General features: G+C 36.6%; 1 protein-coding gene across 2 annotated transcripts in view; it reads right to left on the bottom strand.

The window, feature by feature from the left end:
• LOC115436586 (tropomyosin alpha-1 chain-like) overlaps window positions 1-11,515 on the bottom strand; it is a 30,392-nt gene extending 18,877 nt beyond the window's left edge. Inside the window, exons 1-2 of one of the 2 annotated variants that reach the window (XM_030159473.1) lie at window positions 11,091-11,512; window positions 4,832-4,957 (exon numbers count right to left, since the gene is read on the bottom strand). In XM_030159473.1, the coding sequence (XP_030015333.1) occupies window positions 4,832-4,957; window positions 11,091-11,204 (240 nt within the window). In that variant the 5' untranslated portion in view covers window positions 11,205-11,512. Of the gene's footprint in view, window positions 1-4,831; window positions 4,958-11,090 lie in introns of both variants that reach the window. The other variant, XM_030159474.1, reaches the window with a different exon arrangement.
• Window positions 11,516-18,233: the final 6,718 nt, after the last annotated feature.

Consider the following 18,233-nt stretch of genomic DNA (forward strand, 5'->3'; position numbering starts at 1 on the left):
CATTACTGTTTTTTGTACGCGGCTGTAAACATGTTTATTTCTGTGTATCTGTTCTAAATGAGACCATTATGTTGTAGTCGGCACAAAGCTGTATTTCTGAGCTATATTTAGTAACTGGAACACAATGCAATTGAAAAAATCCAAATCTTACCAAGTGTATTTTTCTCATTTCTAGTCAAAATATCTCATTACACTAAAAATTAGGCATAATCACCTAAAGAGTAACTTTTCAGTGAGATATAAGAATTTATTTTTAGACAATAGATCTTGAAAATCTTATTTCAAGAAATCTTAAGATAATTTTCACTTGTTCTATTGGCAGATTTTTTTTGTTTAAGATTTTTTTCTGCTTAATTCAAGCAAAAAAAAAAAAATCTGCCAATGGAACAAGTGAAAATTATCTTGGTAAGATTTCTTGAAATAAGATTTTCAAGCTCTATTGTCTAAAAATAAGTTCTTACATCTCACTGATAAATTATTCTTTAGGTGATTATGTCTTATTTTAAATATGATGAGATATTTTGATTAGAAATGAGAAAAATACACTTTGTAAGATTTGGATTTTTTCCTGTGTATATTACAGAATCATTAACAGATTTCTTATTTTCTTTCACTTAGATATTATATATTATCTTATGATGTATTTGTACATGTATTTGTAATACCTTGATTGATTATTACATGAACAGCTTAGGCCTTATTGGCCCTCAGTTAATAATTTAGGTGTTAAAGTATTTTAAGAACATTTTATTTGTTTAAAATGTTAAGTAGTATGGAAAAATGTTTACATGATCTCCTCCATTCATCAATACCACAGCTACGTTCCACAACATACTGTATCAATTCACCAACATTATCAACTATAGGCTAATTATACAATGGGATACTGAAACTTTTCCATTCACTGTTCAATTTTACCTTTGTATTAAAGGTAGGGTAGGAGATTCTGGAAAAATAATTCAAGCTACATTTTGAAAACACACAATTCAAAAGTCCAAACCCTTTTCTTCAGACTCCCCCCGAAGCCATGCCTCCAGAGTACCGGGCAAGGTTATAATAATTTTGGATTTTTCATTATAGTTTAATTTTATTTAGTTTTGACTTTTTTTTTCTTGAATTCAGTTAGTTTTAATTAGTTTTTAGAGCTGGTTTGCTAGTTTATATTAGTTTTCATTATTTTCTAAATGCTTAGTTTTAGTTTGGTTTCAGGGTTTTTTTTTAAATATCTTTTCTCTTCTTCTCCGTCATATTTAAATAAATCCCAGACAGGACTCTGCTGCTTTCTCCCAACTTTAGTCTCCATGTTTCCAGGTAGAGTGGGGACCAGAAGACAACTGGAAACCACAAGTTACCACAAGCGACGGACCGTTAAATATCATATGGTGCCAGCAGCTAAAATTGCTTAAGGGAAATAAATTGATTTCATATCAATCCGACATTGACAAAGACAAAAAATAAGGGAATTTTATCCATAATTTTTATATGTTTTAATTAGTTTTGTAAGCACACAATACAGTTTCAGTTAGTTATTGTTTGTTTGTTTTTTTTAATTATAGTTTTTATTTATTTCAGTTACCGAAAATATTTTTACAATTCTAGTTTTCGTCATTTTGTTAGTTTTCATTAACGATAATAACCTTGGTACAGGAACATGCAATGCTTGTTCCCGAGGGTTCACGAGCATTAATTAATTATCAACTATAGGCTAATTATACAAGGGGATACTGAAACTTTTCCTTTCACTGTTCAATTTTACCTTTGTATTAAAAGGTAGGAGATTCTGGAAAAATAATTCAAGCAAGCTACATTTTGAAAACACAAAATTCAAAAGTCCAAACCCTTCTCTTCAGACTCCCCCCCCAAAGCCACGCCTCCAGAGTACCGGAACATGCAATGCTTGTTCCTGAGGGTTCTCGAGTGCTGTGCAGCATCAATTCGCTATCAACTGAGTTCGATAGACATATCACCATTCAATCATTTCGATGGGCCAGTTAAAATGATTGGATGGTGTTTTTTCAGTCCTGTCCGTTCCATAGGTCAGTGGTGTAGTCCCGGGTATATGGTGGTATATGGCGTATACCTACTTCTTTTTCAGTCAGTATTTGCGTATACCCACTTCTAAATTCCCTCAATGCACATCAAATTGCTCATTTTTTCTCCTTTGCTGGTGAAGCCATGATCCGCCCTACTCTGCCTCTAGGTGCACAGACAAATGCCCACAAGACAACTGCCCACAACCTTAATGAAAAAAGAGACAAATGCCCACAATTTGTAGTATGGCATTATTCCAATGGGGGAACTATGAGAAGCATGCAAATACTGCAGATATTTTAAGTACATATGTACTCCAGATATCAGTTGTTAAGCAACAATAGTCCAAATAGTTATGTCATTGTAACATTATTGATACAGGATCTGAATTAAGCCTTTATTAGATAATAAGCCCTGCGATGAACTGGCAAAATGTCCAGGGTGAACCCCGCCTTTGCCCATAAGTAGCTGGGATAGGCTCCAAGCAACCCCCATGACCCTAGTGAGGACAAAGGGGGTTCAGATAATGAATGAATGAATGAATAGATAATAAATCAAAGAGAAAATTGTTTGTAGGATTTTGTTTTTCAGACACTTTTTAAGAAACCTCTAAGAATTATGTAAATACTGAGATCAATCACCCATCACATTTGAAAAATTTGTTTAGTGTTTTATTAGTATTGATTAATTAAAATTAAAGTAACAATGTATGTTGCTTAACAACTGAATACTGATTACATATGTAGATATCTGCAGTGCATATGTACTTAAAATATCTGCAGTATTTGCATGCTTCATATAGTTCCCCCATTGGAATAATGCCATGCTACAAATTGTGGGCATTTGTCTCTTTTTTATTAAGGTTGTGGGCAGTTGTCTTGTGGGCATTTGTCATGGAATCCTGCCTCTAATTGGCTAATACTCGCTGCCTTCACTGATTAGATTGGTTAATTTTAGGTTCCTAAAACAGGGCATTTTTCTGGAATACTTAAAAAAAAAAATTAAAATTGAGAGTATACCCACTTCTCCAGGGACCACTACACCACTGCCACAGGTGACTACATTTTATTTATTTTTGTGTTAGTGCATTTAATTATTTGGTTTCATTTGGGGTGTGAAGGGGATTTTAAGCAATATAGTAAAAAATGCCCCAGGAAAACCCCTCCTACCCTTCCTTTAACAGTGTTGAGTCAAACACTCTAAAACAAATAGTGTCTGACCTAATTCCAAAAGCCATCGCTGTGAATCTGATAGATTTTCAAAGACAGGGGTCATTTGCACTCTGACCTTTAACCTTCGTGGTCTTATCTCACCTGGTTTCATTTTAGAGATCATCTGGGACTGCTTTTCTCCAGTGCTATCATGTTGGTCTCAAACAAATCGCAGAAGTCTTGATTTTCATACAGATTAGCCATCACACTTTTTTTTTTTTTACCTTCTTTTTTTCTTGCTTGAAATACTATAAAAAGAACAATCAATTCATTTGGCATAGCATAAGCGATAAATAGGTTAGATGAATGAGCCAGAGAGCACAGAGGAGACTGTAATACCTCTTCTCCAAAAAAGGCCAGAGCATTGATTTCATTAGACACTGCAGTACGGGGTTCTCTGTTTGCTTAAGCTGCATTCCTAGCATTCCTGGTCGGCTACAGGCTGGCCAAGTTTTGTCTGTGCTTGAGAAATAGCTCGGTTACAGACCTCAGCGAGGCACCAATAACTCTGTGATTCTTCAAACTGCCTGAGTCACACTGACGATTCACACAGCATCTAGAGGATAGTTTGTAACATATATTAGATGATTAGGGTGATCGGTATGTGCTGAACTGTTAGACTGTCTGCACAAACACAGAGGAGGAGATGGATCTGAATGGTTTGATTATGATGCATTCATAAAACAAAGGCCCAGATTGCTTTTTGTTTCTGTGAATACAACTTTAATCACAGTTTTTAATTATAAAACTAGTGTATTAATAACTCAGAAACAATAACTCGAATGACAGAGAAAATATCAAGGCAAGCACTGGCATGACATTGGTGGGAGTGTAAAGACATTTTGAAGCAAATCTGATAATAGAATGTTGGTTTTTGGATACAGAATTTGCTTCTATCTCATGTTTTCAAACGTCTTTTATTTACTTTATCGTGGAGTAATAATAGATAAGTGGATCACTTTATTGTTAATCCAGGACACATGCAAAAATAAACTTGTACTTGAAAGAAATTCCGTTGCATGACTCTCAAACACAAATAAAAAGTAAATAATTAGAGTTGTTAAATATTCAATCTCAAAATTAAAAAAATTGCAATGTGATATAAAAAGTGCTATGTGCAAAAAATCTGTTTAAAAGTCTATAAAATAGTTCTAGCAGTGGATTTTTAGTGTCTTTCATTCCCTTGTGAGTTTAATGGCACCAAATTGATGTAAAATCAATGTGAGGAGCATCAACAGTGACTAAAAAACTACATGGATGTAGTTGGTTCCCTGTGAACCTTTTTAGCAACTCCTGCTTTTACTTTTTGTATGTCATTTATTTATTATCTGCTCTAGCTCTTCCACATTTTTGTATGCAGACACGGTCCAATATGATGTGAAAATGAGAAACAAACCCCGTAAAATTATTTCATTGACTCAATTTAAAGTAAAGAGTGTCTAAAAAGAGACAGCTTTGGAGTTTTGGACTAGCATCTAACAGCTCATCTGGACTATTGATACTCTATGGGAGTCAGATTCCAAGGTTATGGTGTCCCTCTGAAATGTGGATAATGTGTTTCAGATTGCCTATTTGTGGTTATAACTCACATCTGTGGCCTTCTTCTCAGCCAGTTCCAGTTTCTCCTGAGCATCCTTCAGGGCCTCCGAGTATTTGTCCAGTTCATCCTCTGTTCCTTTCAGCTTCTTCTGCAGAGCAAGAAGCTCATCCTCCAGCTGAGGGAAGAAAAATATACAAAGACAGTCAGAGAGAGGGCTGATGAGGACAGAGGACAGTTTGTGAGGTAACATTTTTAAGGGCTAAGACAGGGGTGGGCAATTAATTTTCCTGTGGGGCCACATGAGAAACTTTGACAGCTATTAAGGGCCGCATCAATTCACTTGCAGCTCTGCTCAGTATATATCTCTATAAAAACAGTAAATGAAACTGTACAATGATATAATGAAAATGTGGAGCACAGAATACAACTATCTAATGAATATTCACAAAAACATTTTCAAAAATGTGCAAATCCAGCTCCATGTTAACGTCACATGAAAAACCATAAATGCAGCTTTGTTTGTTTGCATATCTCAGTTCCTTTTCTGACTTCAGTGAAGAAATACTTAGAAGTCCATGTGTTGTTAAAATCTCTGCATTCTTAATTGATCTTTCTTTCTGTTTTTTGACATTAGCTGACATCTTAATGGGCTGAAACTGACCAACAAACCAATAAGCTTTATTATAACCATAAACTTCATGCTGAGAATGGAAAGTATGTGCGAAAACACGCAAATTTAGCAGATCCTACTAAATAAAAGCTGTGCCGTTGCATTGGTTGCATCTATTACCCTGATAAATATTTGCATTGACTTTTACTTTGCCAGTGACCTCATGCGGGCCGGTCAGGGTCAGCCATCGGGCCACATGTGGTCCGCGGGCCTTACTTTGCCCAGGTCTGGGCTAAGAGGATATCATGATGTAGGCCAACACAAATGTCTGTTAAAAGGTCAGATAGTAGAACTTACAAAAGACATCATCCTGTAAGATTCCCTGCCTCTCCATATTTGCTGTCAGAGATTCTTTGTATTTGTAACAGAGTAGTTATTATGTCAAAATTAATCATGTTCTAAAACAAACAGAAATCATCGGAAATCGAAATGTCTGGCTTTGTCACAGAACACATTGTACTCAGTATACAAATAAAAGGAGAATAATTCAGGCCTTATTTGACCTCATCTCACATTGCCTCATTATGCACCACTTCCTGTTGCCAGTAGAGGCAGCTATTGTTGCTTTTCCACTGATAGCACCGTCTCATTCACCTAGACTTTACTTGACTCCATTTTCCCTGCAGGTATAGGACTTTCACAGCTACAGTTACTTAGACTTCAAACCTGTGGCTGATTTTTCAAGATATGATAGTTTGCTCAGAGTTTTTTTTTTTTTTTTTTGGCAAGATTTCGCATATTCTGTTCTACATTGCACCATGATCACAACATACAATTCAACACAGTGATGATTCTGGACCAACCAATCTGTGGTATGCATGATTTAAGATCACATTTAGTCTTGTTTTAGCTCACTCTGAAGCTCAGGTGATCCCTGTGCTCAGGTAATGGGAATGTAAAATGTACTGTGCTAAGTTGAGGCAAGTTGAGGCAATATTGTCGGAGTGAAAGCAGGCAATGACTCAACATTGATATGTAGATTAGTCCAGGTGTGGAGTCTTTTCAAGAATGATAAACGTGTGGTAGAAAGGATAAAGTACATCTGTTACAACAACTTACTGTTTCAGAGTAGCATCAAAATGAGTAAGATCAGAGTTTATCAACCTTTTTTGAACCAACGCCCCTTTTTGTCATCATGAGCCTCCTGCACCCCACCCCACCCAAAAAAAAAAAAAAAAAAAAAAAAAAAAAAAAAACAGGAGGGGGGGGGGGTTGTTATAGTGCTCCATAACAATTGTGTGTGTGTGTGGGGGGGCTGGGGCTGAGCTTATATACATTGCATAGTAGGTAGTGCCCCCCTTGCTACCAGACGGGGGGACGTTACCACTGGAGACCGGGAGGTGCGACAGAACCTTATTGCAGAGGAGCGCCGAGGAGGTGGTGGTGGTGGGGGGCTCACAGAAATTCATCACTGGCATAACATACTGCTGGATATTGATGCTTATACAGACTAACGCCCCCCAGTTTGGACTCAGCGCCCCCTTCTTAGCTTTCTCGTTCGAAACACAGTGTCCCAACGCCCCCATTGAGAAACACTGAGTTAGATAAAAGTCCAGTGTGTGAGATTTAGGGGAATTTAGGAGGGTGTAATTGCAGAAATGAAATATAATACTCATAATTGTGGTTTCATCAGTGTACAGTCATCTGAAAATAAGAATTGTGTTTTTGTTACGTTGACTGAGTTGTTTATATCTACAAAGGAAGCATTTCATCATCCATGGAGTCTATGTGGTGCCAGAAATGACCATCTTCTTTGTGCTGTTTCCATTTAACAGCAGGTAGTATCCAGTTAAGGTGTGTCACCATGACCTACTATGCTTGAGTGTTGACCAGAGTTAATATCCCCTCAATTAAAAAGCCCCACAGAGAAAAAATAATAATATGTTTTATGCCACCACTGTCCTGGAAACTGAGGTGGGTATATTCTGTTAGTTGCAATCTGCAACTTCACCACTAGATCCCACTAAACATTACACACTGAACCTTTAAAGTAAAATGATTTAAAATGAGTAAAAAAGCTTTTGTATTTCTTGACTTTATGCACATTCTTACCACATTTGGTACACGTAGGTGAAACATAATTTGAATATTTTGTAGAGGGCACTATTGAGTCATTTTGGCAACTCCTGTTTTTGCCTCTTTTGACGCATATGTGAACTTAACCCTTTCATGCATAGTGGTCACTACAGTGGACAGCTGTTCGAAGGTGTTCTCTTATATATTCATGGATTTTGTAGTTTTAGTTCCATATCAGCTAACACAGAGGACGCTTATGGATCATCCCTTACACTGCAATTCATACCATTACTGTAACTTTTCTGTTGTTGATAAACCTGATCTGCACTAACATGTTTGAGTGTAAATCAATTGCTTATTATTGTTATTAGATTGTAATTAACTTTTTTTTTTTTTTTTAACAAAAAGGTTGTTTTTGCATATTATCTCCATGAAGTGACTAGTATTAGAGTATGTTAAAATGTGTAAAAACATCAGAATAGCAGCAATAAAAATGTTTTTATTTCATAGTTTTCACACAATATTTCAGTAAATATATGTTTCTTTGCTTCAAAAATTTCCAGCTGAGTGGAAATTTTTGGAACTCCATTTAAAATAGGTTCAGAAGAAAATTTTCAATCGTATTGTTTGCTTTCATGCTTAAAGGGGAATAAAAACACTCAGGAAAACAAAGAATCTTGAATAAGGTTCTCATAATTCATGCGTGAAAGGGTTAAATAAGATTTTTAGCATCTTTGGCCCTTCAAAAATGTATTCAGTGGTGAGGAAAATCCTGACCTTTACAGATACATAAATTCTGCTCTGTGCTTGGGTCCATAGTCCACTGTTACTGCTCTGGTCTTTGGATTATCCAGAGGAACTGGGCCACAGTTTCTGGCAGGACATGTTTTGGGAGAACACATCCTCATCAAGCACAGATCCTGGAGTCTGCACCCGGTATTCTACTTAATGTATGTTGATGTTGAATATTATTTTTGAGTCTTTTTTGTTCCCTCCTACTGCATAACTACACTCTGTTCGTCCTCTCTCGCCAAGAATAGCAAAGAAAGCTCCTCGTAGCTCTACTTGTATTCCTGCTGTCTAAACACACTAAAGAGCTCTGCGTAATCTTCTAGGACACAGGTGTCAAACATGTGGCCCGGGGGCCAAATGCGGCCTGCCAAAGGGTCCAGTTTGGCCCTTGGATTGAATTTGCAAAGTGCAAAAATTCCACAGATGATTATTAGTTCAGGTTCCACATACAGACCAAAATGATCACAAGTAAAATAACCTACAAAAAATAATGACTCCAAATTTTCTTCTGGGTTTGATGTGAAAAAAATATTACATTATGTCTGTAAATAATGACAACTTCAAATTTTTGTCTTTGTTTTAGTACAAAAAAATAACATTAAATTATGAAGATATTCACATTTACAAACTATCCTGTAACAATAAAATGTGAATAACCAGAACAAATATGAACAACCTGAAATGTTTAAAGAAAATTAAGCACAATTTTAACAATTTTCTGCCTGTTACTAAGTGTTAGTGTCTTTGCAGTTCGGTTCCATAACGCACATGTAGAAATGATAAGTTGAGGCAGAATATTGTTAAAATTGCACTTATTTTTCTGAAGAAATTTCTGCTTTTTCAGGTTATGCACATCTTTTTTGTTTGGATAGTTTACATAAGTGGGGACCTGTGGGGACAGAGCTTTCTCTATTGCTGCCCCAACCCTCTGGAACTCTCTCCTACCGATATTATCCGACATTGCTCCGACCCCAACACCTTCAAATCCCTTTTTAAAAACTCACTTATTTAAGATTGCTTTTAATGTTTAACTGCTTTATATTTATATACCTGCTTTTATCTGTTTTTAATGTGTTTCATTTCTGTTTTTTATCTGCTGTATGTAAAGTGTCTTTGAGTTCCATGAAAAGCGCTATACAAATAAAATTTATTATTATTATTATAAATATTTTCATAATTTAATTTGTTGTTAGTTAGTTAATTGTTAATTGTTTGGTGTTTTTGCACTAAAACAAAGACAAAAATTTGGAGTTGATATTATTTATATATTATTATGTTATTATTTTACTGGTTCGGCCCACCTCAGATCAAAGTTAGCTGAATGTGGCCCCTGAACTGAAATGAGTTTGACACCCCTGTTCTAGGATTTCATACTGACAGTTCCTTGATGTAGAAGACATGCCGCTGATGGTCCATATGTGCAGTGCCAATGACAACTGTCACTCCTTGTGTCTCTGAGGGTATGATTAGGACCTTAGCCACCACAGGGAGGATTCTTTCCACTTGCTTTAATGTAGATCCTAGCTTTGTCCAAGTCTTCCCTCTGTAGTATTCACTCATACCCCCATGATGACGACACAACCCCCCACTGTGCAATAATTGCCCGTATTTAGAAACCTGAAATATCCTATTACATCTCCAGACAGTACTTTGACTGTATCAAGTTTTGTAGGCACACAGTATCATAGGGTACCCCTTGAAATAACAGGCTGTCTGAGGTTTGAGAAGCACAACTCTAAATATGGACATCCCAATTCGAGCAGTTTGTGAGGTTTTCAGATAAGGAATCAAAGCAGCAGCTGTTAGTAAGTGAATGTTGCAGCATCACTCCTGCTCAGCTTTAAGTAATCCCTCAGGTTCTATCCAGCAGTTGTTACTCTCTTCTGTTTGTGCATCTCCGACTGATTACTTCTTCCAACACCCTGGGGTTTCAGAGTCAGCTGCCGACTGTAACTGAGCACTTAGTTCTTTGGGAAATACATGGCATTTGAGTGTTGATCCCCTCTACTGTCTGCTCAAATGCTTTGTTATATGTTTATTTATAACATTGTATCATTAACACTGAAGAAAAAAAAACATCTAAATGGAATTTGGCTCATGTTAGTATTAGTGGAAACAGAGGAAACCACTTAAAATAAATATAAAAGGAGACTATTCTAAACAAAGAGCTTTTTTATTACTTCCGATTGTGCTATGTAAACAGTTTAGGTAGAAGTACTAATACCACAACACATTCCCCTACATGGTGCTGGATTCCAAGCCTTTTTTCTAGTCAGAAAGCAGTCAGTAAAATGGTCCCTGTTAGTGTTTTAGAGACTATTATGTTTTAAGGAGAATTTCAGCCTCAAACCATTAAGGAATGTTCACTGTATCACAAACATTTCAAAACACTTGTTTGACATGTGGCTTTCATTGGACATTGAAGAAAAACAACTTTAATCCGCATAGAAAATAAAGCTAGTAACTTTGACCACACAAATGAATATCCCAATGTTAAACAAAACTATTTACTGTAAATCAAAACTAAAAGTCCTATTTTGATATTTATATTTATATTTACATATTTTGACTGATGATGACAACAGACCTGATAAAACTATTTTTTCTATCCTTATTTTTATATTTATGTTGTATAAATTGTAGTCAGTACCATTTCTTTATGTCTTTTAATGCTTCATTCTATTCCTTTTCCTATACATTAAATATTTTTAAAGCCACATAATAATATTAAATTGCCCATAATTTCACTTTCAGGACAGTTTTAAAGTTGCTGTTTCAGTCCATCACATACATCCTTTGTCTCCATAAAACCCATCAACCTTCCTCTCACCTGCTTGCACTTATCCTCTGCCGCCTTCTTGTCGGTCTCAGCCTGTTCTGCCCTATCGATGGCGTTCTCCTTGTCCAACTTCAGCATCTGCATCTTCTTCTTGATGGCCTCCATGGTGATGGGTGGGTTTGGATGTCTTAGAGAGAGCAAAAATTGAAGTCTGTCTTTTGTTGAAAAGTTCTTTTTTTACAGAGGGTTAGAATAAAACTTTCACAAGAGTCCTCACAAGGCTGACTCAGAGAGACAGTGTCAGAGGCAAAGAGGTGGAGGAGGAGAAGAAGGAGGAGAGAGAATGAGAGAGTGGGAGCTCAGCGCCGGAGAGTGAGAGGAGACAAGAGGAGGATGCAAACTGAGAATCGGTAGAGCTCTATGTGATTTAAACTTCACTGGAGCATTGGAGACAGCCCCAGTCCCTAGTGACAACCCTTTCCCACCGTATACCCCTTCCGCCACTCCCAAACCTCAGCTACTTGAGAACTCACTGAGCACCCCCAAGCTCCCCTCCCTAATCTAAACTTCACCTCTCAAAGCCTCTTGGCGGAACAACGTGGTGTAGATGCTTTCGGCAATATTTCCCTTCTGACCTTATTTGGATCAACAGGAGAGGAGTAACAGATAAGAGTGTAAGACCACCAACATCAAAAGGGTATAGTTCATATTAGTAATATTAGTTCCTGAAGGTTCATTTTGGTCTCCCCCCTTTAGGCTGCATATCTATATGCCTGTGTTCTTACTTAGGAATGTTCAAATTGATGTTAATACCAGAGTTGGTTAGGAAGGACATAGTTTTCATTCTACCGCTGAATGAAAAAGGGCTGCGTGGAAAATGATCCAGCCAAAGAGAATTTGGGGAAAGAGCTGTCTGCGTGTGATCTACACCAGGCAGCAGGAGCTTTACAGTCGAGCTACTCAGACATAAACCATAGGTCTACTGCAATTATGCTCTTCTTAATTACTATTGGTTTGACAGACCTTTATTTAGATCTGTTTTCTGTCATTAGTGAGGCATGCAATGTAAAAAGCTTGTTGACTTGGGGATGTAACTTGTATTACTGGAAATGTTTTATGGAATATGATTTTGTTCATCTCTGAGATTACATGCCAGATAGCAAATATTTTGGCAGCATTATGGCATACATTTGGCATTTTTGGCTTTCTTTTGGCATTATGAAAACCTTTAGGCTTAACTGTGGTATGATTAAGGTTATCCATAATAGATATGGGGGCACCAGCAATATATGGCTGAGTTATGGCATATGTCTGATGAACCAAAAGACTGGGCAAAGAGCAAGATCAAGTATGATGTACAAGTATAGGTCAAGTAAGATGGTATGGCATGTTTATGGCAAAGCAGAAGACTGACTAAAGAGCAGCAACATCTTATTCCATATATGGATGTGTTTTGGTTGTGTTTTGGCTTATTTCTGTAAAGCCAAAACACTGCGCAAAGAGCGGGAATTTCTATCCAGAAGAAAACCCCACTTCATTTTAAAAGCATGATCAACACAAATTTTGGGTGAATTTTGGCCTCTCTTTGGGTCAGTTTTGGCTACTTTTTGGCTGAATTATGGGGATTTGGGGCTTTTCTGGGACAATTATGGCTATATTTTGGAAGTCCGCAATTACTTTTGGATGAATTTTGGCTTCCGTCTGGTTTGATTTTGGCTTGCCTATTTTGGACCATTTAGGGCCCATACATGCGCCCAGAACTTTGCCAAAATGGCATGCCAGTTTTGGCCCAGATTTAAGCCATAATGATTTTGCTATCTGGGATGCCCTTTATTCAAGGCTTCAGAATATTTGTACATTTAAGTATTGAAAAAAGAAGTAAGTGATGAACAGGATGGAGCAAATGTGGAAAAAGGGAACTTGTCATAGTGAGTGGGGGTGTATTTGGATGTTTTTCTTGAGGGATCAGCACTGATGGACCTGTGCCCTGGCTTTTAGCCCAAGCTAAAAATAAAGATTACAAGGAAAGCCAACTGTTTCTTGATCATGTTGTTGCATCCTTGCTGCTGTGGACATCCTGGTGATTGAATTGACTGTTTATAGTACATTGCTGTGCTTTTTATAAGCATTGTCCACGGAGAAAAACAATTAGACAAACCATGAGAATCACTGGTTGTCTACAAGAATATAAAGTTTTACAAGCATTTGTCAAATTAGCCATGATAAAGTTTCCAGTACTTTTTAAACTAATCCTGTTATTCTGAGTGACCTGTAGCTTGCATTATAGACCACAAGACCCAAAAGAGCTAGTCTTTCCAAATGATTTCATCTTAAAACCCTTAAGATAAATGTAGCAACACACTTATCGACTTCTAACAGACACAAGAAACAACTAAATGCTAACATTAACAAATTATATTAACTAGCACCTTGCAACTATTAGACAGACTAGGCAACAACTAAAAAGACACAAGACAAACAATTCAAATGCAAAAACTAACAAAAAATATTTGCTTGTAAACTTAAAGACACAAGAAACAACTGAAATGCTAACAGTGACAAATAACGTTAGCTAGCAGATAGCTAATTAAAACACAAGAAGCTATGCTAACAGATTCAGATATTTTTTTTATTCATACACAGAGAAAGAAAAATATATTATACTTGAGCAGTTTACAACAGATGTACATGAAAGTGAACAGTGACGAGTAAACTAAGTTAGCTATTTACAGAATAATTGACAACTAAATTATACAAAGTAACACACTCTTTATTTCCAATGCTGATAAATAATGTTTGCCAGCAAATTTAAAGACACAAAAAAATCAATTCAAATGTTAGCACAGATAAGTAATGTTGGTTAGCAACAGATTATTCAGCAAGTTAAAAAGACATAAGAAACAAACATTCATATGCTAAAACTGACAAATATTAGCTTGCAAACTGTAAAACACAACAGAGAAATTAAATGCTAAATCTGATAAGTAACGTTAGCTTGCAACAGACATGAAAAACAATTCAAATGCTAAAACAGACTAATAATATTAGCTGGTAAACTATAAGACACAGGAAACAACTCAAATGCTGACAGTAACAAATACTATTAATAGCCAGCTATTAACACACTATTCCCCAACCAACAGACACCAAACACACTATTCAAATGCTAATGTATGTGGGCTACATATGCACAACACAAACATTTCTATTTTAATTAGGAATATTAATTCATATATCATAACATTGTATTTAACTTTATGGACGGCTCACTGAAAATAGTTTTTGCCCATTTTGGGTCCTGACACATAATAGGTTACCTCTCTAAGTGTTTGAAAAGGTGAAGCCAAATGTTCTGTAAGTTTTTATTTAGTGGAAGTGCAACCTAAGTGACAGAGGTTTGATAGTTTAACCCTTTGATGCATAAATTATTTGTCAGTTATTAGTTACCTTAGTCAAGATTTTTTTCCCTGAGTGTTTTTATTCCTCTTTAGGCGTGAAAAAAACAAACAATGAGATTGAATTTTTTTTTTTTTTAATGAACCTATTTTTTATGGAGTTACAAAAATATCCACTCATTTGGACACCATATGTTTATTTTTGAAGCAAAGAAACATGTATTTAAAACGCAATATCAGAAAGTGATATACTGTGTGAAAACGATGAAATAGAAGCATTTTTGATGCAGCTAATCTGATATTTTCTCACCTTTTATCATACTCTAATACTAGTTCTTACTCATTTCATGGAGATAATATTAAAAAAAAAAAAAAAAATAAAAACCTTTTGTTTAAGAAAACTGTTAATTACAGTCTAATAACAATTAGCAACTGATTTACACTCAGTCATGTTACTGCAGATCCGGTTTATCAAGAAGTTTCGGTAATTGTATGAACTGCAGTAGATGGGATGGTCCATAAGTGTCCACTGTGTTGGCTGATTTGGAACTAAAACAACAAAACCCATGAATATAGAACAGAACAGCTGTAGAATAGCTGTCCACTGTAGTAACCAGAGTGCATGAAAGGGTTAAAAACTCTATTCAACATAACTTACATCATGGCCTGTACCGATAAGAGCACTGACTTTGAACCTTATTTGGTATTTCAGCTCACACTCTTAAAATAACAGAATGCTCAAACAGATGCATGTCAGATAGACTAATGCTGCAAATATTGACTTTGGAAGTGTTTTAATGATGTTTTAATTGCATTTGTTCAGGTTTGGATTGTGCCAGGAGGCAACAACAGAGAAAACGAGAAGAGGAGGTAAGGGAGGGACAGAGAGAGAAATAGAGAGAGAGTGAATCAGATGCAGAGTGAGAGAAATCAGAACCCTCCCACAGGAAACTGAGCTTAACTCCTCTTCTCCTTGTATGGTAAAAACTCCCCCAAAAGCCACAGGATCGCCTTGGGAGTAGAGTCAAAGTCCTGCTAAGTATAAATCACAAAGCATGGGAATGGTGAAACAGATTAGGGTGTATATGAATGTTACCGTGAAGAATATAAACTTTTTTTTAGTCTTAACTACTTGATGTCATGCGAGTGATACCCAGATCCTAATATTATAGTAAATGTTTCCAGACAGTGTTTAGGAATACACAGAAAAAGTTGTATTTATTGCAAAAAGAGTCCATGTTCAAGACTCTCATATTCCCAGGATATGCTTTTGCAATACCTGCACATCTGTTTATTCTGACATGCCACACCTGTGTGATACATCGACTCACAGAGAAGTTCACTTGTCAAGCAGAGCAAACACGTCATCCTTGTTCAACTCTGAGACCTCTGTACAAACATGTCAGGTAGTTAATGGTAGCACTCACAAACACTGCTTACTTCACAGTTTACGCAAGTGTTTGAGGGCAGTGGCGGTCTGTTATATTTGGCTCTGTAACTCAGCCCACTTGTATCTATGACTTCTGACAATGTCTACACTCCATCTCGTCAGCCAAAGGGGATCAGAGGTCCGTCATTTCGATGAGGCGCAGTTGTCCCCGTCAAGCCCTGTGCTGAAAGGCTTTTCGCAGCAAAATGGGCTGGTGCTCTTCACTACACAACATTTACATGGTAGTCAGTTTTCACTCACGAGACCCATTTTTTACAAATATCATCTCAGCGAGTACTTTCATCAAATATCAGCGGGGATTCTTTCCTTTAAATGTTCATCCATCATCACTTTGCATTCCACCCATCCTCTGTGTCAGAAAGACACTATAATGATACCGGAGGTGAAAAGCTCCGTCTGTTTAGGGCAGTGTTCATGAGCAAGCTTTTAAACCTAAGTTATTTTTATGCTAAGCCTGTACTACAGTAATAATTACCACAGTACCTATGTGTATTATAATACCCTCATGTATTAGGGAGTTATATATTTTTAGATGTAAGTTTCAGATGTGTTTTTAATTCTGATGAAGTCATTATTTTTGTGTTTGGCTGCCATTAAGGCCTTGTTTTCATTAGTTATTTAAAGAAGGATGATCAAGTTTGAGAGTCAGAGTGTTCCAGGCAAAATCAGCACATATTTACATGTAATTTATTCAGTGCATTATTTCTTATTCAGTGTTTATTTCTGTCAATGGTTGCATTCATTTTTCAACAAGATCTTTTATTGATGATGAAGTGTTGGACTGCTGTATAAAATCTTCTCCATCACATCCCATAGGTTTTCAGTGGAGTTCAAGTCTGGACTCTGTGGTGACCAGTCTATGTATGAATATGATGTTTCATGCTCACTGAACCACTTTCACAATCCTGATGAATCCTGGTGTTGTCATTTTGAAATATGTCTGTGTCATCAGGGAGGAAAAATTCCACTGATGTTCAGATCTGGTCATCCAGTATATTCTGGTTCAGCTGACCTCATTTTATGGACGCATGATGTTACTGAACCTAGACTTGACCAACTGAAGTAACCCCAGGTCATTACACTGCCCCCACAAGGTTGTACTGCAGGGGTTTTCAAATCCAGTCCTTGAAGGCCAGTGCCCTGCATGTTTTAGGGTGCATTCACACCTGCCTTGTTTGGTTTGTTTAAACACAGGTGTCAAACATGCGGCCTGCAGGATGAAATTTGTGAAATGCAAAAATTACACTAAAGATATTAACAATCGATGGTGTCACAATCATTTTAATTCAGGTTCCACGTACAGACACATACAGTCCAATTAGATTTCAAGTGGGTCAGACCAGTAAAATATTATCATAATAACCTATAAATAATGAAAACCCCAAATTTTCTTTTTTTTTTTTTTGGTGTAAAAAAGTAAAATTACCTGAAAATGTTTACATTACCAAACTATACTTTTACGAAAAATGTGAATAACCTGAACAAATTTGAACAAATGGAAATGTCTTAAGAAAAGTAAATGCAATTTTACCAATATTCTGCCTGTTACTACATGTTTTGTGTGATTGTAATGCACATGTGTAAATGATAAACTGATAAACCGAGGCAGAATATTGTTAAAATTGCACTTTTTTTTTTTCTTAAAGACAATTCAAGTTGTTCATGTTATTCAGATTTTTATGGGAACTTTGTAGATGTAAACCTGATCATAATATCATTTTAGTTTTTTACTGTTATTATTTTACTGGTCTGGCCCACTGGAGATCAAATTTGGCTGAAAGTAGCCCCTGAACTAAAATGAGTTTGACACCCCTGGTTTAAAATGAACCAGAGTTCATTTGCTCCCTTGGTTCGGACCTTTTGGGCTGATGTGAATAAAAACCACCGAACTCTGTTCCGGACCAAACAAACGAACCGAGACCCAGCTGAAGAGGTGGTCCCGACGTGGTACCATATGAACCCCCGTGCGGTTCGTTTGAGGTGTGAAAGAAGCCCAGACCCGATCCGACACAATTTTTTTTACTATTGTGGAAATGGCGCATTATTAGTTCATATTCGCACTGTAGAAAGGCAGAGGTCAAAGCCTGTATCATTTTTGTTTATGTTCCTGGTAATTGAGCTTCAATGTGGGTATGGGTTGGATTCATTTCTTATGTAAAACAATAACATGCTGACATTTCATTTTCAGAACTCTGGTTAGATTTGTCTGTTGTGCTTGAAAAGAAAAATAATAAACGACTTCATCACCCCCAGCAAACTTTATCTGCGTTAAGGAATTCTGTACCTGGCTAAACTTAACGGTGATATAGGATAGATGCACATAGGTAAGCAGTACATAGCACTAATGCT

This window comes from Sphaeramia orbicularis, chromosome 17 (genome assembly GCF_902148855.1).
Source record: "Sphaeramia orbicularis chromosome 17, fSphaOr1.1, whole genome shotgun sequence".
NCBI lineage: Eukaryota > Metazoa > Chordata > Actinopteri > Kurtiformes > Apogonidae > Sphaeramia > Sphaeramia orbicularis.